Below are 27,941 nucleotides of genomic sequence, written 5' to 3' on the forward strand. Positions count from 1 at the left end.
GCCCCGCTTTAACCATGCCCGGGGGCGGTGGCTCTGCGGGGCGGGACGCTGGGGGCGGCCCCGGGCACGGCCCCCCCCGGGGCGGCGGCGGGAGCAGCGGGAGCAGCGGCAGGATGCCGTACGTCCTCATCAGCACGCAGATCCGCTTGGTGAGTGCGGGCCCCGCACGGGACGGGGCGGCCGCGCTGAGCCCCCCGAGAGCGGCGGGGACCGCAGCCCCGGGGTGCCGGGGGGTGATGCCCCGACCCCGGTGCCCGCAGGACCAGGGTGCCCCAACCGCCCCCCCCCCCCCCCCGTGCTCGTGAAGGGTGCGGGGCGATGCGGAGCGCCCGGTGCCCGCCGCCGCGGAAGCCCCGTCCGTGCTGCGCAGCGAGATCGCACCTCGGGAACTCGGTGCAGGGGCCCGGGAGCGGCCGCGGAGCTCCGGTCCGAGCGCTGCGCTGAGGGCGCAGCCCTTCAGCCTCTGTGATCCGTATAAAGGAACCGCTCCTGGGTGGTGGGTGCCGCCGGGATGTCCTGCAGGGCTGCGGGAGCCGACAGCCGCCCCTTGCCCGGGGGGGTCCCGAGAGCCCAACGCGAAGGGGCTGAAAGCTGAACGCGGGTGATGTGGTTTTGTGGGAGGAAGGGGGTAACGGTGGGCAAAGCAAACGGACTGGAGAGTGGGAGCTGGGTGAGGGACGGGGTGGGGAGAGAGGGAAGATGTTCTGTTACACAGCTCAAAGAGCAGGGACTTGGGTGCGAGGGGGATGCTGCAGCACTGAAGCATCCATTGGCAGCAGTGTTTGGCACCATACACGTCCATGAAGTGACTACAGAGACAGAGGAAGCTCCGCTTGGTTGGGGGCCATCGAACCTTAGGGAAGAGTGTGCAGGAGGGTAGCTGGGCCAGCAGAGCTCAGCATGATCCCCACTGGAGGCTTTGGAAGCTGCGCTTCAGCCGGGCACAGCAAATATCCCCAGCAGAGCCTTGGATTGGAGCCATGGCTTCAAAAAGCACAAAGGGCTTGGCAGGGGCTGGGCTGGGCTGCCTTGCCCCGGCAGCACCACATGGCACCTCTGCCGGGGGTTCGCAGCCTCTTCCTCTGCTCCAGGGCCTTTTCCAGTGCTCCCAGCAGTGGAACGCACCTGGGCTTGTGCAGCTCCAGAGAGCCACAGGGGTGCTGCGAGGGCTGGAGCAGCTCTGCCATGGAGCCAGGCTGAGAGAGCTGGGCTGGGGCAGCCTGGACAAGAGAAGGCTCCTGAAGGGGAGACCTGAGAGCAGCTCCAGTGCCTGAAGGGGCTGCAGGAAAGCTGGAGAGGGGCTTGGGACAAGGGATGTAGGGACAGGCCAAGGGGAATGGCTTGAACCTGCCTGAGGGGAGACTGAGCTGAGCTCTTAGGCAGAAGCTCTTCCCTGGGAGGGTGCTGAGGCGCTGGCACAGGGTGCCCAGAGAAGCTGTGGCTGCCCCATCCCTGGCAGTGTTAAGGCCAGGTTGGACACAGGGCTTGGAGCAAGCTGCTCCGGTGGAAGGGGCTGGGGTTGGAGCTGGAGGAGCTTTGAGGTCCCTCCCAACCCAAAGCAGGCTGGGTTCCGTGGCAATCCCTAACCGGGGCTGTCACAGCAGCGGATTTGCCGATTTTGTCCCTTGTTGCTGTCCCATGGACTGTCCCCAGTGGGTTCCCTCAGGGGTCAAAGCCACCCCAGGCCCTCTCCTGGGGCAGGAAGGTGGCCCCAGCAATCCCCGTCCCAGTAAAGCTCCTCCCGGCACTGTCCTGGGGAGCAGTGGGGAGCTCCCTGACCCGCACGTCGCTCACCAGCTCTGCTGCTTTCCTGCAGGAGGTGGGCCCCACCATGGTGGGCGATGAGCATTCGGATCCCGACCTGATGAGCTTCCTGGGGGCCACGAAGAGGAACATGCTGGGGAACCACTTGTAAGTCCCCCTCTGCCACGTTCCACACTCCCTGCTCCTTATTGCCCCTGAGAACACCCCCCATGGCACACTGAATCCCAAACTGATTCGATGCTGATGGGGCACACTGAATCCCGAACTGATTCGATGCTGATGGGGCACACTGAATCCCAAACTGATTTGATGCTGATGGGGCACACTGAATCCCAAACTGATTCGATGCTGATGGGGCACACTGAATCCCAAACTGATTTGATGCTGATGGGGCACACTGAATCCCAAACTGATTCGATGCTGATGGGACACACTGAATCCCAAACTAATTCGATGCTGATGGGGCACACTGAATCCCGAACTGATTCGATGCTGATGGGGCACACTGAATCCCGAACTGATTCGATGCTGATGGGGCACACTGAATCCCAAACTGATTCGATGCTGATGGGGCACACTGAATCCCGAACTGATTCGATGCTGATGGGACACACTGAATCCCAAACTGATTCGATGCTGATGGGGCACACTGAATCCCAAACTGATTCGATGCTGATGGGGCACACTGAATCCCAAACTGATTCGATGCTGATGGGGCACACTGAATCCCAAACTGATTCGATGCTGATGGGGCCCAGACGTGTCCCTGCTCCTGCCTGTTAACGCTCGCCCAAGGAAACCCTGATATTTCATTTATTCTCTCTTTTCCCTTGCTCTGACCCCGTTTCAGGGCCTCCCTGCCTCCCTCCCCCTCACACCCTGGGATGCAGTCAAGCAGCTGCAGGGAGCACCTGAATCTTCCTGGGTAACTTCATCTGGTCCCTGAAACACAGACATCCACAGGCTCATTCCCAGCCCGAGGCGCTCAGAGGCCAGCAGTGCCCACCCCAGCCTTGCTCTGGCCGTGGCTGTTTTGCTGCCAGCCACCTGCCACCCTTCCCTGCATCCCATCCTACCCCATCCCATCCCATCCCATCCCATCCCGCTCCCCAGGGCCGTTTTGGGTTTCTCCCCATTACAAAGCATCTGAGCCAGTCCCCATCAGATCCCCCCATCAGATCCGACCCTTTGGCCTGTGTGGTCCCAACGGCGCTGGCGCAGGGCCTGGAGCCCAAGTGTGATGGGGAAGGGCTGAGGGAGCTGGGGGGTTCAGTGTGGAGAAGAGAAGGCTCAGGGGGGACCTGATGGCTGCCTCCAAGTGCCTGAGAGGAGGATGGAGCCAGGAGGGGCTGGGCTCTGCTCCCAAGGAACAAGGCTCTCGCTCTCGGTGTTCCTGGAGCTGGGAAAGCCCAGCCGAGGTGGGATCCTTGGGTCCTGCAACACTGAAAGCAGTGTTGGGGGGGGGGGTCAGAGGAAGAGGAGATAATAAATAACAGCCAAAGGCCTCGGTTAGAGAGACCCCTTCCAAAGGCAGCCCCGGGCTCATCCACTCCCCATGGAAGGGCTCGGGATGGGTTCCTGGCCTGAGCCATCCCCACGCTCCTATTCCCAACCCTGCGTGTGGCCGGAGATCGGGAGCGGTGGCAGCTTCGTGCTGCTGCCTGCCCAGGGCTGGGAGGCTGCCAATGGGAGAAGGGAGACCTGGGGCAGGAAAAGAGGCTCCAAGAGGGAAGAAGTGGTGCTGGCTCCTGGGAGAGGGCAGGAAGCCTGGGGCTGGGATGGAAAAGAAAGGCCAAGACGGATGAAACGCTTCCAGCTGAACGCCGCGATTTGCTTGTCTGGGAGACAGGACCCGAGCTTCCCCCGGTGCACTCTGCTCCTTCCCGAGCTCCCTCCCGCCCCGGAGCATCCCGAGCTCGCTCCCGCCCCGGCTGTGCTGTCCAGGGTAACTGCAGCATCCCCACTGCGCGTCTCGCATCCAGTGCTTGGGCAACGGAGGGGGGAGGAAGCAACGCGGCTGGAATGCGGCTGCTGCCGCCTCCCTGCTGCGGGTCCCAGCTCCTGCTCCTGCTCCGGGGCCACATCCCAGCGGGATTCCCCATCCCCTGCCTGCGGCGCTGCACTCACAGCGCACCCGGCTACGGGACGCTGCGGAGCTCGCCCCGCCTGCAGCACCCTGAGCCCCAGAGCCCCGAACCTGACCTCGGAGGGAGCCGGAAGGAAAAGCCCGCAGCAGCGAGGCCCCGCTGGGGCCCCGCAGTGCAGGAGCGAGGCCCGTGATTGCCTCTACCAAGGGGGAGCTTCCCTCTAATGGGCGGGATCCGGTTGTGCGGCTCTGCCCCAGCAAGTGGCACTTGGTCACCCTGAGGGCAGCCGGGCTTCAGCACGGGGCAGCCGGGCTCTGCCCCAGCCTGCCCAGGGCCAGGGATCGAGTACCTGAGCCCCGGCTGCTGCAGGGAAGGGGATGGATCCAGGCACCATCCCCAGCATCTCACAGAACCCCAGCCTGGTTTGTGTTGGAAGGGACCTTAAAGCTCCTCCAGCTCCAACCCCTGCCACGGGCAGGGACCCCTTCCACTGGAGCAGCTTGCTCCAAGCCCCTGTGTCCAACCTGGCCTTGAGCACTGCCAGGGATGGGGCAGCCACAGCTTCTCTGGGCACCCTGTGCCAGCGCCTCAGCACCCTCCCAGGGAAGAGCTTCTGCCTAAGAGCTCAGCTCAGTCTCCCCTCGGGCAGGTTCAAGCCATTCCCCTTGGCCTGTCCCTCCATCCCTTGTCCCAAGCCCCTCTCCAGGTTTCCTGCAGCCCCTTTAGGCACTGAAGCTGCTCTCAGGTCTCCCCTTTCCATCTTTCATACACACTCAGTCAACCATCCTGCACTTAGACTGAATTTACCACTCAGTCTGCTGTGATTAGAAACGTTACGGGTGCTGTTTGATCTTAGATGAAAGGCAGCTCCTTATTCATTACCTGCATCTGGGAGTTGAGGTCTAAAGCACCTAGTGGTGCTTCAGTGTAGCACGGAGGATGCTCCTGCCCATCAATCCCACCCCGTGCACACTCATCCTGTCTCCGGTTCTGGCACATCTGGAGGGCAGGGGGGCAACATGCTCAAGGATGGATGGACTTGAACATCTTGGAGGTCGTTCCCAACCCGGTTGATGCTATGATTCCAGGGATGTGCAGGGGCTGAGTCCTCTCCAAGCTGGGGTGACTCCTCCCTTCCCTGCTGGCATTCAGCTGGGGTGAAGGGCTCTGCAGATGTTCCCAGCTGCTCCATCCCCAGCCACATGGAGACGGCAGCACGCACGATGCTCACCACGTGCAGTCCTTGTGTCCCTCATTGCAGAGCTGTGCTTAAAGCCCTGAGCAGCTCTGCTTCCTTCTGCTTTTAGCTCAGTCACCCCCTTCTGTAGCTCCCACAGGTACCAAACAACCCGGCCCCGTGCCTGCCTCTGCATAATGGGGATCATATTTACCACGTGAATCCGAAGGGTATGTGGCAAGGCTGCTGGAGAAAGCACTGACTTCAAAGGCACTTGTAATAATACCCATTATCTCTTCACCACATCTGTAATTACAGCAAAGTACAGTCTGTCCCGAGAGGCTAAAAAAGAAACCTCTCACATCTTGGTGCTATTTCATGCTTTAAAAGGACTCGGCACCGTCCTTAATGTTTTTTAATCCCAGCAGCAGCCACTTTGGGAATGCTTTTGGGTCTTTTTGTGTTGTTATTGGTATGAAAATTGGTGGAGGGCTTTAAGGTGCCCAAACAAGCTCTCCAATGCTGCTGCAGCCCATCATTATCAGCTTATCTGGCACAGTGAGTCAGGGAAGAGCTACATTATCCTGAACCTTACCCCATCTGCTCGAATCCCGCACCCAGCCATGGTTGGAGGAGCAGGAAGGCTGCCGGCTCCAGCCCTGAAGGTCACACTGGCTGCTTCGGCTCTGCCGCTTCTTCCCCACCGCAGCCTGGTTTGTGCCCATGCTCTGCTCTCCTGCAGTCCCACTTGCTGGATGGTGCAGCCCCAGTGCCCTCAAACCTGTGGAGCAGCGGCCTCGGGAGCAGGCAGAGGGGAAGGCAGCTCCTGCTCCAAACACCTGGAGCCAGCACAACCCCAGAGAAGCAAAACCTGGACAAGGATCCTGAGCGCTGCTTCCTCCTTGCTCCGAACTGCAGGGGCTGAGCAGCTCCAGCTCCTCCTATCTGGCAGCTCAGCGGAGGGCTGAGGATTCCTGCTTTTCAAAGGCCTGGCTGAAGGCAGCACTCCTCCCCAGTCATAGAATAGTCAGGGTTGGAAAGGACCTTAAGATCATCCAGTTCCAACCCCCCTGCCATGGGCAGGGACACCTCACACTAAACCATGGCACCCAAGGCCTCATCCAACCTGGCCTTGAACACTGCCAGGGATGGAGCATTCACAACCTCCCTGGGCAACCCATTCCAGTGCCTCAGCACCCTCACAGGAAAGAATTTCCTCCTTAGATCCAATCTAAACTTCCCCTGTTTCAGTTTGAACCCGTTACCCCTTGTCCTGTCACTGCAGTCCCTAATGAAGAGTCCCTCCCCAGCATCCCTATAGGCCCCCTTCAGACACTGGAAGCTGCTCTGAGGTCTCCCCGCAGCCTTCTCTTCTCCAGGCTGAACAGCCCCAACTTTCTCAGCCTGTCTTCATACAGGAGGTGCTCCAGCCCCTGAGCATCCTCGTGGCCTCCTCTGGACTTGTTCCAACAGTTCCATGTCCTTTTTATGTTGAGGACCCCAGAACTGCATACAATGCTCCAGGTGAGGTCTCAGGAGAGCAGAGCAGAGGGGCAGGATCACCTCCTTGGACCTGCTGGTCACGCTGCTTTGGATGCAGCCCAGGACACGGTTGGTTTCTGGGCTGTGAGCGCACACTGAAGCCGGCTCATGTTCATTTTCTCATCAACCAACACCCCCAAGTCCTTCTCCTTGGGCTGCTCTGAATCTCTTCTCTGCCCAACCTGTAGCTGGGCCTGGGATTGCTCCGACCCAGTCCTCAAATTTCAGGCACAGGCTCTCAAAACCACCCAAGTCGCAGGCAGAACACTGGGGTTTCTTTCCCACTTTGCCAAGTTTATCCTCTTTTTCCATGAATTCCTCGCTGTGAACACTCGTGAACCCTCTCTGGTGCACTTCCAGCCCACTTAACGGAGCAGTGCAAGGCTTTGGTCTCCAAAATACATCTCAGTTTAACGTCACCCTTCCACCTCGGACACGCTTTCCCCTTGGGTGGCAGCCTCAGGGGGCTGACCTTCCCCATCGGGTTAACCCCAACACTGCATCGTGCAGATGATGGGCAGCTCAGTCCTACAGCTGGCCGTGGGTTTGGCAGTCCCTGCCACAAGGGAAGCCTCCCCTGATGTGGTTTCTCCCCCTCCCCTGCTGCAGCTGGGAGTACTACGTGAACGATGCACCGCGCGTCGTCCTCAACAAGCTGGAGAGCCGCGGCTACCGCGTGGTGAGCATGACCGGCGTGGGGCAGACCCTGGTCTGGTGCCTCCACAAGGACTAGCGGGGAAGACTCCGGCGCTGCTCCTGGGGCACAGCCTGCTGGGGCTCATCTCGCCCAGGACTGACGGCAAACATTCCCCTTCATTCCCTTCTGTCCCAGACTCCAGGCACTCGGGCGCAGGGGAGGAGCAGTGAGAGGCAAAACGAGACCCAAGGGGACCTTGCCACCCCTGCCATTAGGCAAGGCGAGGGGCAGGTGAGCCCAGCCCAGTGCAATCAGCCCACAGAGCTGGCTCCATCTCTGCATTGAGCTCAATGGCAGCCTGGCTAACACCATCATCTTTTCACATTTTAATCATGCCCTCTTTAGCATGCACTGGAGGGAGCTTAATACAGACCTGTCTGCTCCTCAGGGCTGAGCTGAGGTCAGGGCATGTCTTCTCCCAGGCCATAGATGCAGCCAAACCTGGGTAGCAAACCAGCTCATCCCCAAAACATGAGCAGGAACAGCAGAACCTACACAGTGCTCCCTGAGCATCCCTTCTTGGGGAGCAGGGCGGTTTCCGTCCCACGTGGGGTTGTGGTCAGGAGCACCATCAAGTGCATCGATGGCCATCTGAGTGTTACACATCATTCCTGAAATAGCCTTAGAGCAGCACAGAAAGGTCTCATGAACACTTCAGGTACAGGTCTGTCTCCCTAGCAGCAGTGCTGGATGGTTTGGGACTGTATCAATCCTGCCGAAGGGGTACCACCAATAAACCATTTCTCTGAAGAGGCCAATGTCTTCCTGTGGGTTGTTTCAAACAGTTGTTGCCAAAGGCTCCTGCAGGAGAGCTCCACTTACACACAGCCATCTCCATCCCACCTCTGGCTCGGCTGCAGTGACTGAGTTTCTGTCCATAGAATCCCAGCCTGGTTTGGGTTGGAAGGGTCCCTAAAGCTCCTCCAGCTCCAACCCCAACCCCTTCCACTGGAGCAGCTTGCTCCAAGCCCCTGTGTCCAACCTGGCCTTGAGCACTGCCAGGGATGGGGCAGCCACAGCTTCTCTGGGCACCCTGTGCCAGCGCCTCAGCACCCTCCCAGGGAAGAGCTTCTGCCTAAGAGCTCATCTCAGTCTCCCCTCGGGCAGGTTAAAGCCATTCCCCTTGGCCTGTCCCTACAGGCCCTTGTCCCAAGCCCCTCTCCAGGTTCCCTGCAGCCCCTTTAGGCACTGGAGCTGCTCTCAGGTCTCCCCTTCAGGAGCCTTCTCTTCTCCAGGCTGCCCCAGCCCAGCTCTCTCAGCCTGTCACCAAGCCCTATTTCTACAACAGCTTTAAAAAAAGGAGGTTTATTGACTTTAAATTAAGCAGCAGCTTTGGAAATGCAGAATGATGGGGTGGGAGAACCCATCCTCTCTCACGTTAGGTGTGAGACTCCTCCTCCTCTTCCCGCTTGAGCCGCTCAATAATCTGCTGCCTCTCTGCTGCTTGGCGCATCCTCATCATCACCAGGCTCTCGTAGTCCCGCTCGGACACCACTGATTCCTGGGGGCAGAAACCAAACACAGACTGTTGAGAACAGCTCCCACGCAGCCCCCCTCCATGAACCACACTCACACCATGAACGTTCGGGGCAGGGGGTCACACTCCTATGAACCACCCCAGAGAAATGGGGCAAGGTGTGAAAGCCACCTGGTCTATAGGAAACAGCCCGAGTCTTAACAGTGCTGCACTGAGGCAGGGAGTGGGACAGATTGAGAGCCCCAGTTACCTGCTTGCAACTGGAGGTACTCCCTGCTCACAACAGGCTTAGAATCATTGAATCCCAGCCTGGTTTGGGTTGAAGGGACCTTAAAGCTCCTCCAGCTCCAACCCCTGCCACGGGCAGGGACCCCTTCCACTGGAGCAGCTTGCTCCAAGCCCCTGTGTCCAACCTGGCCTTGAACACTGCCAGGGATGGGGCAGCCACAGCTTCCCTGGGCACCCTGTGCCAGCGCCTCAGCACCCTCCCAGGGAAGAGCTTCTGCCTTATCTCCAACCTGAACTGCCCATTTCAGTTTAAACCCATCACCCCTTGTCCTGTCACTCCAGTCTGTGATGAAGAGTCCCTCTCCAGCATCCTTGCAGGCCTCTTTAGGCACTGGAAGCTGCTCTGAGGTCTGGAAAGCTGCTCTGAGGCTGGATGGGAAGCATGGCTTTCCCTCACTGGGGCTGGTTATTTTGGATGACGAGCTTGCTCTGCAGGCCCAACACCCGGGCACAAAGTCCAGTGTACACTTCACCCGTTACAAAGGCTAATGCCATAAAAACATCATCATCAAAGCCTTCTGTGGTTTCAGTCATTGCAGTGGCTGCAGCAGGAAAACCAGCAGGGATGCTCCCAAACCTGACCCAAGTGTGGCCGAGTTCTCAAAAGCTCTTGGAGCCTTTTCTTCTGTGTGTGGTGGCAACTGTCATATCAAGCAAGCTGATTGCAGACTCTACCTAATCAATGTAGGCAGCAGATGACAGCAGCTCCTGCAGAGCAAAGCGGTGGGTTTGGCTCTCTGCTTTCAGAAGCCGCTGAACATCAGTAGGTGGCCTGACTACTCTGGATGTATTCAAAGCTCTGCAATGCTTGGAAACATGCAGCTCATTTGCTTGACAGCTCAGGTAGAAATGAAAGCATCTTCAGAGAAGGTGAATGAAAAGAAGTAAATCTCATGTTCATTTTACTACATCTACTGGTGTCTTAGGGACATTTAAACAGCACAGAGAAGGAATGAAAAGGCAATAGAACAGCTCAGTAAGATTCTGCATGAAAATGGGGCAAGTGCAAATTTGCTGTCATGTGCCAGCAAAGCGGCTCCTCCAGCTGCAGTGTCTGGCTGGGAGGAGAAAACAGAAGCCCACAACAGATGAGAAGCTCAGACTGGGAAATGAAGAGACTAGTATGCTGTAATTGGTATCTTAGGAGCTGCATGAATGAAATAACCCCTCAGGACTGCTCAGCACAGGTCTTCAGAGTGTCTGAGCAAGCAGCAGACTCTATCAGCCCTCAGTGGCAGGACTGGGCTGCTTCAAAGTTCCTGGCCACTAACCACAAACACTGTCGCTTGCTGGGCTCAGTGAAGTAACCCGCATGAGGCTCCTGCAGATGAATCACCATCCAAACCTGAACCACCACCTCACACTCTGGATTTACATTTAAAACAGACAAGAGATGATTTCCAGGCTCCTTTGGGAGCTCTGCTCAGACAAGAAGCCAGCAGAAGCGGCAGGAGGGACAGCACCAAGAGAAGGAAGAGTCTGATGCAAGATGGGCTCCGAGTCCATGGTGCCAGCTCTCCAGCAGCCTGGGTGCCGCGGAGGGAGCTCGTGTTCTCCTCGGGAGCGCGTGGGCTGATGCTTTGCCACTCCACACACCTACTTCCTGCAATCCTGGCAATTACCAATAGTGTAAAACCCAGCTTCTGACGTGGCTGACTCAGCAAGGGCTTGGCTCAAAACAAATCCATACGCACAAGGAACTGCAGCCTGGAAGCAGTGACAGGAGGCACATGAAGAGAAAGAGGCGCTGGGGATTTTCGGCGTTCCGGGTCCAATCTGGCTGAACTGTTCCTGGACTTGCTTCTTCCAGCGTCCCGGTGCTGGTGAACGTGGCAGCCTCAGCTCTCCGAGGGCTTCAGCAGTCTCTCCTCTCCGCCTGTTGGACTGAGGTGCTGCTCCACCACAGCGTAAGTCTGGTTTACATTCCATTTTCCTGATGTTTCCCTTTTACACCTGGGTTTTGTCGTGGTTCAGATTCCTCCTGGACTGTTGCTTTGGTTTCCTTCAGCAGGACTGAGTCACCGTCTCCCTTCCCAACCACCCACTGAGATTCTTATACTGTGCCCTGCATGGAGAAGGTGCCTGGTTACCATGGTACCCCAGTGCCCTTCTGTTCTAGATGCTAGATTAAATCTGTTCTCATGGTGACTGTGTGCCTTTGCTATTCTTCACCACTTGTTCCTGCAGCTCAGATTTAGTAAGCTCAGACATCACCATTCCTTCTCCACTGAAGAAGGAGACTCCACTGAAGGAGACTCCTCCATAGCCAAGGCAGGCCAACTGCTCCTTAGCACAGGGAGATAGTGGGAAGTTTGCATTTCCTGCAATACCAGCCTCTCTGTTTTCCTTCCAGCTACAGGAACAGGGACGGAAGAGGTTGTTCCTGTCGTGCCGCCTGCTGCTGATCCTGCGACACAAGTCCAGCACCTGCCTGTGAAGAGTCATCAGTTTCCTCCTGCTCCTCTCATCAGCATGGATACTTGGCGGAGAGGGTCCATTAAATCCACAACGTTCTTCAGACGGTTCTCACTCAGGAGACACAAAAAGCTGGGCAACCAAGTCATCCTCCTTAACCAGAACAGCCACACGCTGGACAGTGATGGACAGTGCCAGAAGAGGGAATGCTTGAGGGATCTGAAGGACAAGTCTGACTACCTGTCATGTCAGAGTGAGCAAAACCTAGCCAAGGCACAAGCTCCCCCCAAGCCTCCCCGGCTGTACCTGGACAGTTCTAGCTGCCCCAACATCATCGACCACACAGATTCTCACTCCAACATCTCCTTTTCTGATGCTACTCAATACCATAAAGCCACTCAAACTCAATTCCACAAGGACCAGGCTACAGACTATGGGACCTCAGAGTCAGGTTCCCAGAACGGCACCACTCTTTCTGACCTGTCTGACCCCTTCCTGTCCTTCAAAGTGGATTTGGGGCTATCGCTTCTCGAGGATGTTCTGCAGACCCTCAGGAAACAGAACCCAAGAGATTATGCCATTTGAAGGTATTTATCATTTAACATATCCCATTTCTTTACTGCTGCTGCCAGTTTCTCCAGTCCTAGCAGGAGGACGCATGCAGCATTCCTGTTGTGTGGCCTGTTTTGTTGTTCTCACCTTACCCATCATAGACTGTCCCTGTTCCTGTCCTTGCCACAGAGTTCTTCGGAGCAGAGCTTGCAGGCTCCTTGCTCAGATGACAGCACTGTCTGCTGGAACCTTGTGGGCAAGGTCCCGTTCTCCACACTGGGAATTCCCTGTTCCTGACTGTGCACCTCCTCCTTGTGGAAGAATGGCATCGTTTGGCAAATGACTCGTTTTGGGGATACGGCTGTGACACTGCAGAGCACGGACAGAAAGGGATATGGCACCATCATCATCTCTGGATAAGCAGGCGGCTTGCAAGGAGACAGTAGCATTGCGTCTCAAAGCCATAGTTACGGCAAGGGTCAGAGACACAAACTGGTCTTTCTTCTCCCACCGCGTTTGGATGTGAATGAAATCAAAGCTGTTCTTCCTTTTTTTCTTCCTTGTGGGTTTCTTTCCCCCTAACTCAAGTGCAGTCGGCCCTCCCAGCCTGGAAACAGGTAAGCATCCACACAGGCTCGTAATACAGCAACAGCAGTTTATTTATCCTACTAGCAGGAGAAGAACTTTCTCTAGCTACTGCTGCTTGAAGCATGCACTGATCTATCAGCTGTACAGATATGGAAGAATAAATGTATCTGTGACTGGAAGCGTCCTGTTGCCTCATTTCATTGGTAGCAAGCCACAAAGAGCTCAGGCACAGAGAGCTCAGGCCCCTTATCTGTAGCCACCAAGATGCACCCTCTGTGGCATTCGAGGCTCTTCTGAGGGTGGGGAAGCAGCATGGCTCTGCTCTCCTGGGCTGGGACTTTATCTTCCCAGGGGATAGGATGGGAAGGGCTCTGCCAAGCTAAAAGCATTTAAGTCAGCATTGGGGCAAACTGTTAAAATGGAATCACTGGGTCACCAATTCTGACCTTTTTCATAGCTAGATTAGATACCAGGGCTCTTAAAGCCTCCAGGCCCCCAGATAACCACAAGCTTTGGAAGCCACCTACAGCAAAGTGCCCAGAGGCATAGCAGAGAATGCACAGATGGCTCTTACATTCCAGATTTACATCAGCCTGTAAAGTCAGATAGCATGAAACCAACTCTATGAAACCTCAAAGGAGCTAGGAGAGATGCAAGAGTGCCAGACAGAGGCTTTCCTCAGCACTTTAATCCAGCTGAATGGGAAGTGCTTCATGCTGTGTGGTGGCAAAACATGCTCTTCACAGCACTGTAGAGCTGCTGTGTGCCTTGAACCTGCTGCAGCAATCAACCAGTCATGGCTCTTAGTAGCCTGGAGTAACGGTGGCCAATCCACAGTGTTTGTAATTCAAGCATAACTCACCTCTTTGGCTCCAGCAGCTCCCCAGGAACTGCTGGACAATGTGAACCCACTGCTGCAGAAGAAAACAAGCCAGTCAAGACCGTGGAGGCCAGTATCTTGTCTCTTACTGGCTCCCCACAGCAGGGCTTCTCAACAGCCAGCCTGGTTTTGACCTGGAAACTGCTTCCAGAGCCCCCCTGCTCCCTGTTAGTGTGTGGCTGCCCTGTAGCTGAGGGCTTTGGGGCTCAGCTCCTGGCTGATTACCCCAGGCAGGGAGCAGACACAGCTCGGAAGCGGATGAGTAGCGAGCGTGTTGCCATGAGAACTGTAGGTCTCCGGCTGGTTTGCGAAGCAGAGCAGGGAGGGAGTTGCACAGAGTGGGAACAAACACGGGGGTGGATTCAGACAAAAATAGGAGCAACCCAGAGGGAGCAGAGGATAGGAAGCGAGGGCAGCTTAAATCAGAATGAGATTAGTGCAGCTTCCACACAAGAGCGTGGCCCCGGTGCCTGGGAAGCCAGGCTGTGTACGAGAGGATGAGGCAGGGAGTATGCTGAGGCAGTGGCAAGAGGTATGAGAGAGCTCATTTTGTATGGTCTAGAATTGAAGAGCTGAGGACAGAGAATCAGTCAACTGGAAGTCCTGGGGTAACGGTTGGACTTGATTTTAAAGGTCTTTTCCAACCTAGCTGATTCTATCATTCTGTGGAAGCACTGCAGCCAAGAGAAGCTCTCACCACATTACAGACTTCAGAAGCATCCCAGTGGAAACAGCAGCAGGATCTGGGGAGGGTCTGGAGTAGGAACCAGGAAAAGGAACCAGAGCAGCTTGGAGATCTCAGTGTGGACAGCAAGACTGCAATGTAACCAGAGGATCTGCAGCTGCCTACAGAAAGCAGCAGCGAAGACAGACAAGTATCAGCAGTGCAATGCCTGGGGAAGGATGCAAGTCACCGGCCACAGCTCCTCACCATTTTGAGAGCTGTATGGGATTGTCAAGGCTGTGTTGGGCAGAAGTGAGTCACCAGCTCCAAGCAGCATGGACACCTTTTGCTGCTGTAGCCTGCTCTCCCTTGTGCTCCACCAAGCTAATCCTCCACAGCAGCAGACGCTGCACTTCCACACTAACAAGCTTTGGTCATGGAAAGAAGCCAAGATCAACCCAGTTAAAACCAGTGCTTTTGAACCTATGGAGGCAAGAATCCACCAGAAGTTCCAATTGTAGCAGCAGCTCTCTTAGGTAGGAACAAGCCAGTTCTCATTCTGAACAATCTAATAAGCTGCTAAAATATTTAGGTAATGAACACACACAAAGCTGATTGAGACACAGGGTAAGGGCACCTGTACAGCATGAGGCAAGAGTCCTCTCTGCAATTAGATCATTCTGATCTTTACACCACAGGGAAGAATGCAGTAAGTATCACGTGGAGTTTGAACTGGAACTCAAATAACCAGCAAAGGATCTCAGGTCCCTTCACAGCCAAAGAATTGCTAACTAGATCAGAAGACACAGAGAGCACAAGGTCAGTTCTGTGCTACAGAGCAAAGTGTGACATAACCTGCTTCAAAAGAAGCAGACACACCTCCCACTCCAGAAAGCCACCAAGAGCAAGGGGTAACAGAGTCAACAAGCTGCTGCAACACCTTCTCAGCCTGGTTTCTACCTTTCAACGACCACGTTATTGCCTTCCATGTGTTTTGTGATTGGAATACATTCACTACTCAAGAGCAACAGCTTCAGAGGGATTTCTTGTGAAATAAAGAAGCAGCAGCTAAGAGTTAACACACACCTTGCACTCAAAGTAGCCACATGAATAAAGAGGACCAAAACCAGGCAATGAGGTCTCTATGTAGGTATATAACTGCTTTCTCTTCCATCTTGTAGACCCTGAGAATAGATATTTCCTTTCAGCACTGAAATTTCATCCTCTTGGGAATGCAGTGAGTAACCAAGCCTCCCTAAAGAAGCCTTCTAGAAGACCCATTTCAACCAGCTGTCAGCCAAAGAATTCCCACAAATGACATTGGTAAAAATTCCCCAAGAACAGCATTAGAGGCTTTGGCTGAGCAAGGAACCTCCTTGGGCATCACTTTGAAGAGAGACTGTGTGAAGATCGAGGTATCCAAATACTCGTGTTCTCAGTGTGCTGCTTACTCAGGCAAGAGGTCCTCCAAAAATGCCACTGCTTCAGCACAAAAGGGTCAGAGGTACCAGAGAAGGGGGCTTTGCATTAAGAGTTTCTTATCAGCTCTGCTGGGAATCAACATCTCGCCACCAATGCAAAGCACACTGTGAAGTGTAGGCTGCTATAGAAACAGGTTTAGGTAACAGCAGCCTGTGCTGTGTCTCCTTACCTGGGAAGTCGTGGGGTCACCACTGCTGTCAGGGATGGTGCTGGGACTGTTCTGGGGCTGGCCCTCCAGCCAGGAAAGCTTGAGAGGATTATTTATCAGGCCAACTTCATTCTTCACAGCCATCTCCTGACAATGAAAACAGCCATTGAGGATAGCCACCCCCACCTGAATTTCAGACCCCACTCCCTCCCGGGTCACCAACAACCATTAAATTCCATCTCAGCCTGGCAGCAAGGGCAAGCAGGGCACAACCAGCACTGATTTCCCAGCCGCCCTACATGAGGGACACCCTTTAGGGTCTGTATTTGCATTAAATATAGAACATATCGCTGCTGGTACTTTTGATAAACAGGTCACAGGGTCAGAGACAACCCTGAGGGGTTGCCTTAATTATATGGATATATGAGTGAAAGAAAGGTGACAAGGGATAGACACTCTTGTACAGTGAAGTTTAAGTTAAGGGTAACTGATGACTTCTGTTTCCACAGCCACATGAATTATTGTAACTCCCAGTGAATCAAGACATTTTCCTTTCTTTGAAACAAATGCCTGATATAACCTCTAAAACTCCTGAAGCCCGTTCCCACAATAGGTAGTTCACCTTCAGTGAGAGCTGGTTGAACAGCTCAGTGCCTGCTTTTTGAAGCAGTGCTTCTTCCCTCAGCCTTTTCCACACACAACCTGCTTGTTTATGTGCATGACCCGCTCTGGGTTTGTGCCTCCAGCTTTGCCACTCCCTTCAGGCATCTGTACCTTTAGACTCTCATTACTCTTCCTCAGTGCCTTAATGACAAGGCAGCGTCTGGAGGCTGTCAGCTCGCCAAGCCTTCCCTCCTGCAGCACCCCTTCTTGCCCACTGTCAGCCACACACATCCGGGGGCTCTGCCAGACTTACAGCAGCCTTAACCGTAGCAAATTCCACAACTGCACTCCCAGTCTTCCTGCTGGAGATCACCAAGTTGAGCACATCACCATACTGGTAAGACAAAGACAGAAAGACAGGTTAATTGCAGACCCAAGAGATGAAAGCAAAGGGAAAACGTGTTTTCTCAGACATGAGGCTTGAGCTGTCACCATTTCTGTCTTGCAGGATGCTCCCACAGATCCCAAGCTGTCATAATTTCTGCCCCTCCAGGAAATAGTTCTGGGGAGGAATGGAGCTCCACACTTTGCTTCCAGCAAGCCCCAGTGCAAGAGGGCTGCTTTGCTCAGAATCAGGGCTACAGGAGACACTTGCATGAAGGGAAAATAAAGATCACCTGCTGGGATTCCTCACATCAAAGGCTTGTCTATGCCTGTCCCTGCACTTCCCACAGCAGCAGATGTCTAGTGCTTTTAAGTGAAGGCAAAAGTGCACCATAACCACACAGCCAGGCTGACTGCTATGCAGGGCATGAACCACACAGTGGGAAGAGTTTCAGGAGGAGTCCCTGCTGGGAGTGAGCCATTGGTGCTCCCTGGGGAACAGATCACAGCCGATGGGTCATGCTGAAGGCCTCTGAAAATTGTCTGAGAAAGCTGGACAGAGAACTGACCCACTCCAGTTTTTATGTAACTTCCTAGAATCCAACAGCCTTTCTTATACCTTTTGCAGGATCTGGAGCAGAACGTCTTTTGAGTAACCCCCTCTCGTCTCATCTTCCTTCCTGCATTTCCATTTGAGCTGGGAAATAAAGATAAGTTAGTTTTGTCCATGTGAATAGCTCCTGCCACCTGCATGTTAATCTAATCTGCTATTTACAGTTACACCCCCAGAACAGTGACCTCAACATCAGAATGTCCAAAGGGAACAAATTATTTGGGGAACAGGGAGAAGCACTGCTCACTGGAATAAAAAGACTGTACTTGAAAGCATAATAATGGCTCTATCAGGGTAATAAGCAGATGTTTCCCTGTGCTGAAAGCAGAGACAACTCAATTTCAGGCTCAAAAATCTAAACCAGACAGTAGAGAAAAGGGAGAGGGAGAGAGGATGTTTTAAAGGCAATAACAGGAGCTGTTCATATGCATAATGCACAATAGGTAGAGGAACTTCACCTCCACTGTACAGAGGGACACAGCAGTTCAGCAGTCTTGAAGTGTCCCTTCTGTTTTCTGAAGCTGTGTTATGTTCCATCAGTTTTCACCAAACCCCTGCTTTATAAGGATGTCTTACTTTGAGTTTAGGGGTTATTTTCCCTTCAGCTTCTTTTCTTTCTTGCTTGCCTAAAGAGAGGAAAGGAAAAAACAGACAGAAAGGACATGAATGAAGAGCTCTTGGTTAAAGATCAATTAGCACAAAATTCACCCTGAGAACACACATATGGCAATAACAAACAGTCCTGGGCTTTCACTGGATCATTTAATCCCCAAAACTCTCATGCAACACTATCATCAGGAAGCATAGCACAGACTGGATCCTGGATGTCAGCATTTCTTCCTTCTATGATGACCAGACTTGCCACAAGCAAGGCTGGAACAAGCTAAGTAAAAATACAGGCAGGAGATCTGCTTGATTCTAGAACATTTTCCCAGTAAGAGGGTTGTGGTGGTGGGAACAAGTGTGGAAAAATAAAGGGTAGACAAAAAAAGGCAGGACAGCATAACCTGAGACAGCATAATCTGGCCCTGCAAAGAAATACCTTATAGTAGTGTGCTCTCACTGCAAGGATCTCAGAGTGGTTTACAATTAGCAAATGCTTAACATCCTCCCCAGTTCCTGAGATGTGAAATCAAGTTAAGAAAGTCTGAATGAGGGACTGCTGAGGGAGCTGGGGGGTTCAGTGTGGAGAAGAGAAGGCTCAGGGGGGACCTGATGGCTCCCTACAAGTGCCTGAGAGGAGGATGGAGCCAGGAGGGGCTGGGCTCTGCTCCCAAGGAACAAGGGATGGGACAAGAGGAAACGGCCTCAAGCTGCACCAGGGCAGGTTTAGATGGAGCTGAGGAACAATTCCTGCCCCAGAGGGTGCTCAGGCATTGGAACAGGCTGCCCAGGGCAGGGCTGCAGGCTCCGGCCCTGCAAGTGCTCACGCACCGAGGAGACGAGGCCTCAGTGCCATGGGTTGGGGGTGGCCTTGGCAGTGCTGGGGTAAGGGTTGGACTGGATGAGCTTGAAGCTCTTTTCCAACCTGGTTGCTTCCGTGATTTTACGAATGACTGCATACAGCCAGTGGTGTCTGACTGTGCCCGCGTGACTCCCAAAAGAACTCCTACATCTGGACCCCTTGGGTTACTTTTTTACTCATTACATCGATGTTTTTCCTGAGAGAAAGGAACAGATCCTATGCTGCTTCCTCTGCTGGAATGAAAGGAGTAGGAAGCAGGAGACAATAAATCCTCCCATTGAACTGAAACCCTGAGCAGCACTGTAATTAGTTTTGAAAAGAGAACTTTCTGAAACCCAGAACCGTATTTTAAGCCTACACAGACACAGGATACTAGAAAAGGCAATTCACTACAGAACGGTGTGGATGGGCATGAGGTTTAGGTATGCCAAAGGGTGAGGTTCTAGGATTCTGGAAAACTCTCACCCCCTCCTGTATGAGGAAAACTAACTGCTCTGTGCAAGGCTGGGATGGAGACTGTGCATACTCAAGGAACAGGACTTCCAGAAAGTAAACCTCAGCAACCATACCACACTTTGTTCTCCACACTGAGTCTCTTTTGGGTGATGAGTACTGGGACCTGGCAAGGGAATACCAGAGCAGTAAACCAACAACAATCATTAGTTTTTGCAAACTTGAATCATTCCCTGAGTCTGCAACACTGACTGCTTCCACTGAGAGATGAGCAGGACTTCAGGCTCACTCCAGCATAACTGTGGGGCTCCACAGACCACCTGGATTCAATACTCCAAAGTATTTACTGGAAAGGAGCAGCAGCCTGTTGAAGAGCAGCATGAAACTTATAAGGAAGCAACTTCACAGAGATACCAGTCTTTTGACTTCGCCATGAAGAAGGTGCAAGTCCTACACAGAAGGTGACCAAGTGATAAGGCTGCACCAGTGCCCGAGCTCTGTCTGCAGAAGAGCTGGAGTCCCCCACACACATACTTTGGCCGAGGGCTCCAATCTCTGCTCTCACCTTGGAAGTGCTGCTCTCTCTCACGCCAGATCTGCTCCTGAATGAGTCTCTGCTGCTCCCTGAGCTGCCGGGAGCCTTCTTCACGCAGGCGGATTATCTACAGCAGAGGGGAGATGGCACAGGCATGAGGGCTCAGTTCCATGGCTGGCTCAAGGCTGACGAAGGGAGTTCTTATCTTACACCCACCTCCTGTGGCAACCCTCCTGCTAGTTCACCTGCTAGAGCTCCAGCACTCATAATCAGACCACTCATGTTCCTAGTGCCTGTTGGCCAGCACATAACCCATTAGCTGTTGTTATTGTCTGCTATGGCAAAGGAGGCTGGACAAACAGATAACATCCCAAGAGTGGCACACGCCAGACTGCTACAAGATCTCTTCTCCATGCCCCTTTCGGAGAGTCCATTAATCCAAAAGGCTGGAGATCTGCTACACAGATTTGGTGCATCACATCCCATGGATTTCATTATGAAACCAAAGATTTTCAGCTATTCTTTGTAAAAGAAGCAGAGAAAACTCTTCAGAATTTATCATTACTTCTTGTTCTAATGATCTCGTTGTCCTGATTTCCTCCTCTTCAGTCTCATAGGCCTGAGCTTCCCGTTCTCTGGCTTCAAGATCTGCAGAGAAAGCAACCAAATGAGAACAATCCAAAGGGAATTTTCACTGCTGACCAGAGCTGGATGCAAAGAAATAAACTTGGCACCTACACCAATTTCAGGGTAGAGCCCTGACAGCCCTGCTACCTCCCCTCTGCCAGTGTATCACCAGTATTCCAGTCCTCCAACCCCCTGATCCCAGAGCAGAACCATCCCACCTATGGCTCTGGGAGGAGATTTCAGATGGCTACAGCATTGTACTGGGCACAAAGAGGCCACAGCCATGGCAGACGAGCAGCAGATTAACCCGTGGTCAGTTCCAGCAGCAGCAGAAATGCAGACACCCAGCTAAGGAAGGCTTCAAGCCCAGAGCAAATGAAGGTTTGATGTCATTACCAAGCTTCACTTTCTTTCTCTTCTCATCAAGTGCCTGTGTCCTCTCTGCAGCCTGTTTCTTGGCTTTTCGCACCTTGTCATACGCCGCCTGTCAGAGAACAACACAACAGTGTGAAACTGTGTAAAGTGGGAGGGAGAAATGGAAAGCAGTGAATAAAGGTCACATCAGACACTGAAACACTGTAAGCAGAGGGAAAGATCTGCTGCTTCCTGCTGACACTGCTCCTGAAAGTGTTGGAAGCTCACACAAATACCCCGGGAACATGAGAAGAGGCCCACGGATCTCCAGATGGAGCCTGAAGGGGCACGGGAGTCTGTAAGTAACTGCAAAGAGTACTGGAGAGAAGGTCTGCCCCTTCTTCAGAGATGGCAACAGTACTTTGGGTTCCTGAACATGCCCAAAGCAGCTTTAGGGGCACTGGTAACAGATCAGGGTTGGTTTAGAGCAAAGGTTTACAGTTAAGGAGGTCTGTTTTACATGAAAGATTCATACAAGATGGGCATCAGACTCACATGCGTGTGTGAGATCAAAGAGCACCAGAAGTCTTGAGCAGCAGTAGCACATCAACATTCATTTAGCACTACAAAGACCTCAGAACTGGGGGAAACCAGCTATTTCACTGGCACCTGCTTAAACCAGTTGGTAATCTCTTCATCAGCCTACACAGAACCTGTCTGTACTATCTAAAGCACAGTGCTCACATCTTACTTGTAGAGTAGCTGTACAGGAAAGCACTGCTCTTGCTTTACAGACTACAGAAGCTGGTGTTTTCCCTTCCTGCATGGGAGGGGTTTGCTAAATACTTTCTCCTTTTCAAAATGTAGAAGCCAAAGAGCTCCTGGATGCCAAATCTAAATTGCCCCTTGTCAGGGAGATCACAAACCTTGCCAATGTTTGAACAGAGGAGAGTTATCTCACGTCTTTCAATCTTATAACCTGAAGTTTCAACATTCCTTCTCTCCTCAGTTTATCTGGGTATAGTCACCTGCTCAGTTTTATCTGGGTTTATTCCTCCCCATCACACATTCAGATTACTTTCAGGCCTCAAGCAGTGGGCACTCAACCACTTCCTCACAGCAAGAGAGCCCAAACTACACCTGGCAGCAAAGCTCTTGCAGCAGAAGGAAAGAGACTGTGATTCTGATTCAGCTTTGCTGTTCACAAGTCTCCTTTGTGCCCTCTGGAAAGGCTTTGAGCCTTGGCAACCACAGCTAGATAGTATTTATTTGTCAGACCTTGTCTTCAAGGGAACTGCAGATGCACTGTTGCCATGGGAATCCCATGTGGCCCTGCATCGTGTAGTGGTTATCAGATTTTAAATGGGATATGCTCCAGTCTAACACATTATTAAAGACAGTATCTCACCCCTGAATGAAGGGACAGAGCTAGTACCAGCACATCAAGCCACAAAAAGAACATTTGTCTAAGCTCTTATCTGTCATCTACAATATGACCTCATGGAGAACTACAGGGAGGAAGAGATGAGACTTGCATTCATGAGGGCACACTGGAGGTGAGCAGGACAGAGAGGCAGAGTTGCCAGTACCTCTTCAGCGTACCTGCAGCACCACACAAGCCCAGCACCACTGAGGGATGGGTGTCATAGAACCAACCAGGTTGGAAAAGAGCTTCAAGCTCATCCAGTCCAGCCCTTTCCCCAGCACTGCCAAGGCCACCCCCAACCCATGGCACTGAGGCCTTGTCTCCACAGTGTGTGAACACTTGCAGGGCCGGTGCCTGCAGCCCTGCCCTGGGCAGCCTGTTCCAATGCCTGAGCACCCTCTGGGGCAGGAATTGTTCCTCAGCTCCATCTAAACCTGCCCTGGTGCAGCTTGAGGCCGGTTCCTCTTGTCCCATCCCTTGTTCCTGGGGAGCAGAGCCCATCCCCTCCTGGCTCCATCCTCCTCTCAGGCAGTTGTAGGCAGCCATCAGGTCCCCCCTGAGCCTTCTCTTCTCCACACTGAACCCCCCAGGTCCCTCAGCCCTTCCCCATCACACTTGGGCTCCAGGGCCTGCACCAGCTCCATTGCCCTTCTCTGGCCCCGCTCCAGCACCTCAAGGTCTCTCTTGGAGTGAGGAGCCCAGAACTGAACACAGGACTCAAGCTGCAGCCCCACCAGCGCCCAGCACAGGGGAGGATCCTTACCCTCGCTGCTGCATCTGTGAGCACCGCTAAGGCCTGAGACAGTTGGTGGAAGACTTCCGCTGGGGATTAGAAGAAAAAAGGGTGAGATGCAGAGAAGCATGCTAGCAGCCTGGGGGTGAACCAGGAATGACATTCCCTTATAGGTGACACCTGCAGAACAGCAGAAAGAATAATCTTTCCAAACCATTTGTAACGCTATAGCCAGGATCACCTCAACACACAGCACTGGTTATATAAATCAGTGTGAATTAGGAAACCAAAACTGGGACTCTTTCATTGGAACAGAAACCTAGAAAACATGAATTCCACAGAACCAACCTACAGCAGCTTATCACTCAACCTGCAGCCAGCCTGAAACCCAGTGTTGTAACCAAATCTTCCCTTTCACATCAACAGCTTTGCAGCCTAGCATTCAAGCTTTGCATTTTACAGTAATGTTGACAACCCTCTTCCTGGAAGAGTTGCACTTACAGGCTGGAGGCTTCCACACACACTTCACTTCTCAGCATTCTGCACACCTCAAAACCCGCAGCTTTCCTCTCACTGCTTCTAGAAGCTTGTTTCTCTGTTGTGATATTTTAACCTGTATTCCAGCTGTAAGCTTCCAATCTATTGGACTGTAGCCCATTGAACTGGGAAATGCAAAGCACAGAGCCATGTTTATTTTGAGGTGTCCCGATGAACGGCCTCCTTCGTCCTTACCACTGCTGTTCACTGCCACCTGCAGCTATAAACTGAAACAGAGAAGCTGCAAAAGCCAGACCCTGCTAACAGTTCAGGTATGCTCAGCTCTGCAGAGTCAGGGCCTTGTCTCTAACAGATAAAAACACACACTGCCCATAGATATGACTTATAAACTATCATATACTCATATGATTTATAAATTTGCTGTTGAGGTTTTCACTAAGAGGTATGAATTAAAGCAGTGACCAGCCAGTGAACACTGGGACAGCATGGCCAAAGGACTGGGCGTCAAGTACTATCGGGGAAGGTTTGGGAGGTGCAAATACAATTGCAGCACTGCCTTAACACTGATGGTCCCCAAGCAAACATGACTGCATTCAACCTCAAAACCAGAGCTCTCTGGCAGTGACAAAATAACTCTTAGTCCTGCCTGTGTGTACTTTACATCACACGTACCCAGGTCCCTTACTTACACACACAGGCAGACCTGAAGCAAGGCAGAGCTGCTTCCAGGAATGTGCACACGTGAAAACAAACATGAGCTGCTGTTTATGTCTGCACAGCCCCATCTCACCTGCCCTGGGGTTGTCCGGGTTCTTATCGGGGTGGCACGTCAGGGCCTTCTGCCGGTACGCCTTCTTCACCTGCAAAGAGCCAGGGGGGAGAGTTACTTATTGCTCTGTGTTGAGAAAAGCAACCTGAGGATAAGAACCAACAGCACAACACTACAGAGAGAAAAGGACTGTTCAGAGGGTTTCTTTTGTTGTGGGTTTTGCTGCACTGAAAGCACACCTCTCTAAGTAAGCAGAAGGCCGTGGTTGAAGCAGCATTCATGTGCATGACTTGACATCCTCCAGGCCTGACCAGAAATAAAGACCTTTGTAGAGTACCAATAGCTCACCCCCCCACCCCCCCACGTTGAAGGGTAAAGCAGGCTACTGTGACAGCAAGAGACCTCCGAAATGCTCGCTTTTCAACCTCAGTGCAGTGACTTGTCCTTTTTAATCACACTGCACCATGAGGACAAGCGCTGGAGCCCAGGACACTCCGTCGGCACCGGTATCTTGAATGGGTCTCAGCTTCTCAAAGCCAGAGGTTTCACTTGTAGGTGCATTGGGCTGCAGCAGTCAAACCTCAGGATCACCCCAGCCAAGTCTGGTTCACCGAGGCAGAGGGATAGCATGCTCTTTGCAGCTGCAGCTTTGGGACACAGCAAGCACCATTTACTGTACAACTGGCTTTGGAGAGGTGAGGGGTTTTTGACCAAAGACTGTTTAATGCCTTCTACACTTCAAAGAAAGCCTGACACCTTTGAGCTTAGTCATTGTTATCAACCTAAGTCCCCTTTGTTAGTGAACAAGAAAGGTTGGGAAGAAAAGCTGCTTGCTCTGTTCCATAGCCAAAGCACATTCCTCTGCTAAAACAAGTGAAGTTCTCAGTGCCCAGCACCACCCTGTGGACAAAGCTCTTGTAAGGGGAATGTGCACTAAAGCCTTGCAGGCTAATCCCATCTCCTGAATAAGCAGGACTGCACTTAAGAGCCAGGTAACTCTCCTTTGCATCAGTCACAACTATTCCAATAACAGAAATATTCCACAGGCCAGCACAGATAAGGCTTCTCTGAACAGAGAAGGCTGCGTGGAAACCTCATAGCAGCCTTCCAGTATCTGAAGGGGGCCTACGGGGATGCTGGGGAGGGACTCTTCATTAGGGACTGCAGTGACAGGACAAGGGGTAACGGGTTCAAACTGAAACAGGGGAAGTTTAGATTGGATCTAAGGAGGAAATTCTTTCCTGTGAGGGTGCTGAGGCACTGGAATGGGTTGCCCAGGGACGTTGTGAATGCTCCATCCCTGGCAGTGTTCAAGGCCAGGTTGGACAAGGCCTTGGGTGCCATGGTTTAGTGTGAGGTGTCCCTGGCCATGGCAGGGGGCTGGAACTGGATGATCTTAAGGTCCTTTCCAACCCTGACTGCTCTATGAAATCTTGTGTTTCCCTTTAATTCAATCGGTAAATCACGTGGACAGGGGTAACTCCAAACCTCCAAAGCCAACACCATGGATTACGGGAACCGGCAGTACCCAGCGCAGCCTCCAACAACCGGCAGCGGGCTCAACGCGGCAGCTTCCCTCCCGGGCGCACACGAGCAGTCAAACCCAGCCCGAGCCCAGCTCCGCAGCTCTCCCCAGCCGATCCCTTCCTCCTCCGAAGCCAGGCCTCGCTCCACGGGCCTGAGCTGGGATAAACGGGAGGGTAAACTGCGCGCAGCAAAGCCACCGCCGCTAAACCCGGCTTCCCCGCTGAGGGGCACCGAAAGGAGGCCCCGGCCCGGGACTCCCCGTGGCGGCTCCCGGCCGCTGCCCTCACCTCCTTCTCCGACGCCTTCTCGCCGACCCCGAGCAGCCCATACAGGTCCAGCTGCAGCAGGTCCTTACCCACCGCCATCCCGGCGCTCTCCGCCTGCTGCCGGGCCGGGCCCGCCCCGCCCGCGGGGAACCGCAACCTCCACTACCACAACGGCCGCTGCAGCGGCGGCACCGCGACTACAGAGACCAGAATGCACCGCGACTACATAGACCAGGGTGCACCGCGCCCCCGCTGCCGCCGCCGCGGTGCTTGCTGGGGATGGAGTTCCGTGGCGGCGGCTGCCAGCGAGGAGGGGCGGGCGAGGGACTACAACTCCCGTGGTGCTTTGCGGAGGGCAGGCGGAGCGCGGGGCCGTCGGGGGCCGCGGCGGTGCGGGGGGAACGGGAGCTGCGAAGCGGAGCCCAGCGATGCGCTGGCCCCGGGAGGAGCGGGTGTCCCCCGGCAGCGCGTCCTGGGGGCAGGTCGCTGGTGCTGTGAGCCCCACTGCGGTCCCTTCCGAGCCATCCCGACCGGGGAAAGCGCTCATCCTTGCTGACGGATGGCTTTCAGACAGCTGGTGATGGGTGGGAGCAGTGGGAAGGGTTTGACAGAGTGTATTCCGTGATACTGATGCGCACTGTGACTCTTGGTTGGCAAGAGGCAGGAGAACAGGAGGGTGCTGCTGTCCCGGGACCTTCACGTTGACCATTCGCACCTGCCCAGCGCTCTCAGCATGGACAGCAGTGACACCACGAGGAAGTGCATGGGCACACGAGTGAACGCTGGCAGAGCTGCCACTGTAAGCGGCGAGGAGAAGCAAGACAGGCCAACCCAGTGTGGGTGATAAGCAAACTTCTCCTTTATTTGTGGCGCACTTCGCTTGTATCCGCGTGGTGTTTAGCCACGCCTCGAGTCACAACAGTCTTGGTCAGTTCTACACAGCTTCCTCCACGTTCTCCTCCCACATCCGGTATCCGGTTACCTGTGAGGCCTGCCCCTTGCCTTGCTCGCACAAGGCCTCTAAGGCTCCGTGGCCTTGCTCTTGGAGCCATTCTGCAACACTCCTGCCATAGAATCATAGAGTGGTTTCGGTTGGAAAGGACCTTAAGATCATCCAGTTCCACCCCCCTGCCATGGGCAGGGACACCTCACACTAAACCATGGCACCCAAGGCTCTGGCCTTGAACACTGCCAGGGATGGAGCATTCACAACCTCCCTGGCCATGCTAGGCCCCTGCTCCTGTGGAACCTGTGCTGGGATCGGCTCCCTGGTGCATGCCGCTGCCCGGAGCTCCAGCCTGGCTGCCGCTGCTGGTTTCTCCCCCTCTGTCCCCCGAGCGCACCGTCCTGGGCGAGTCGAGGAGGAGAAGCCGGCTGCAGCCTGGGGCGAGGCACAGGCTCCGCAGGCGCAGGAGCCAAGCCCGGTGGCAGAGGAGGAGGGACCGGTACGAGCAGCAGGCTCCGCACCCCTCGCTCGACGCCCCGGTCCCCCCCGGGAGAGGAGAGCGCCGGCAGCGGAGAGGCCCCTCCAGGAACCGGAGGCGGTCCCGACAGAGCCAGCGCAGCCGTGCCCGGCGCGGGACCGTGTGAGCCCAACAGCGGCTGCTGGAGCCGGCTGCATCCCGCCGGGATTCGGTGATGTCCAAGGATGGAGCCTCCGCCTCCCCTTGTTATCAATACTGTAGCGAATTTTGGTTTAAAGTATAAATTTTATCAAAGTGAGTTAGAGATAGCACATAAATCAGCGCTGGGTCCGCCGAGGACTCCTCCGCCCCGCCCAAGACGCGCCCAGGGGGTCCCTGGGAGGCGGTCCTTTACCTTTTTCGGTTCAAGGTCCCAGCCAATCCTGTCGCCCCTCCTCACTCGGATGTTGACATCGCTCTTCCCCATTGGTTCCCTTTGTTGCAGGGGGTCTCATCACCGAGAA

General features: G+C 54.0%; 3 protein-coding genes across 5 annotated transcripts; 2 read left to right on the forward strand and 1 right to left on the reverse strand.

Moving 5' to 3' along the window:
• On the forward strand, positions 1–8,020 carry GCHFR (GTP cyclohydrolase I feedback regulator). The gene is made up of 3 exons (XM_061451010.1): positions 1–149; positions 1,817–1,911; positions 7,180–8,020. The coding sequence occupies exons 1-3, from the start codon at positions 15–17 to the stop codon at positions 7,301–7,303; spliced, it is 354 nt and encodes a 117-aa protein (XP_061306994.1). The 5' UTR covers positions 1–14; the 3' UTR covers positions 7,304–8,020.
• Positions 8,021–8,556: 536 nt separating this feature from the next.
• Positions 8,557–26,141, reverse strand: DNAJC17 (DnaJ heat shock protein family (Hsp40) member C17). Its single transcript, XM_061450979.1, has 11 exons — positions 26,036–26,141; positions 24,243–24,312; positions 22,985–23,043; positions 20,838–20,925; positions 20,380–20,462; positions 19,845–19,941; positions 17,938–17,987; positions 17,368–17,445; positions 16,678–16,758; positions 15,783–15,908; positions 8,557–8,768 (listed from the first exon to the last, which is right to left on the reverse strand). Exons 1-11 carry the CDS (start codon positions 26,111–26,113, stop codon positions 8,646–8,648), a joined length of 933 nt encoding a protein of 310 aa, XP_061306963.1. The 5' UTR covers positions 26,114–26,141; the 3' UTR covers positions 8,557–8,645.
• CUNH15orf62 (chromosome unknown C15orf62 homolog) lies at positions 9,907–12,766 on the forward strand. Of its 3 annotated transcripts, none has more exons than XM_061450982.1 (3): positions 9,907–10,939; positions 11,386–12,034; positions 12,161–12,766. In XM_061450982.1, the coding sequence occupies exon 2, from the start codon at positions 11,505–11,507 to the stop codon at positions 12,030–12,032; it is 528 nt and encodes a 175-aa protein (XP_061306966.1). In that variant the 5' UTR covers positions 9,907–10,939; positions 11,386–11,504; the 3' UTR covers positions 12,033–12,034; positions 12,161–12,766. The 3 variants fall into 3 exon arrangements, with proteins under 3 accessions (XP_061306966.1, XP_061306965.1, XP_061306964.1); XM_061450981.1 differs by having other exon boundaries at positions 12,189–12,766; XM_061450980.1 differs by having other exon boundaries at positions 9,909–10,939; positions 11,386–12,766.
• Positions 26,142–27,941: the final 1,800 nt, after the last annotated feature.

This window comes from Pezoporus flaviventris, unplaced genomic scaffold (genome assembly GCF_033815535.1).
Source record: "Pezoporus flaviventris isolate CSIRO_AGI_PZ_B2104156 unplaced genomic scaffold, CSIRO_AGI_Pfla_v1 ptg000012l, whole genome shotgun sequence".
Lineage (NCBI taxonomy): Eukaryota > Metazoa > Chordata > Aves > Psittaciformes > Psittacidae > Pezoporus > Pezoporus flaviventris.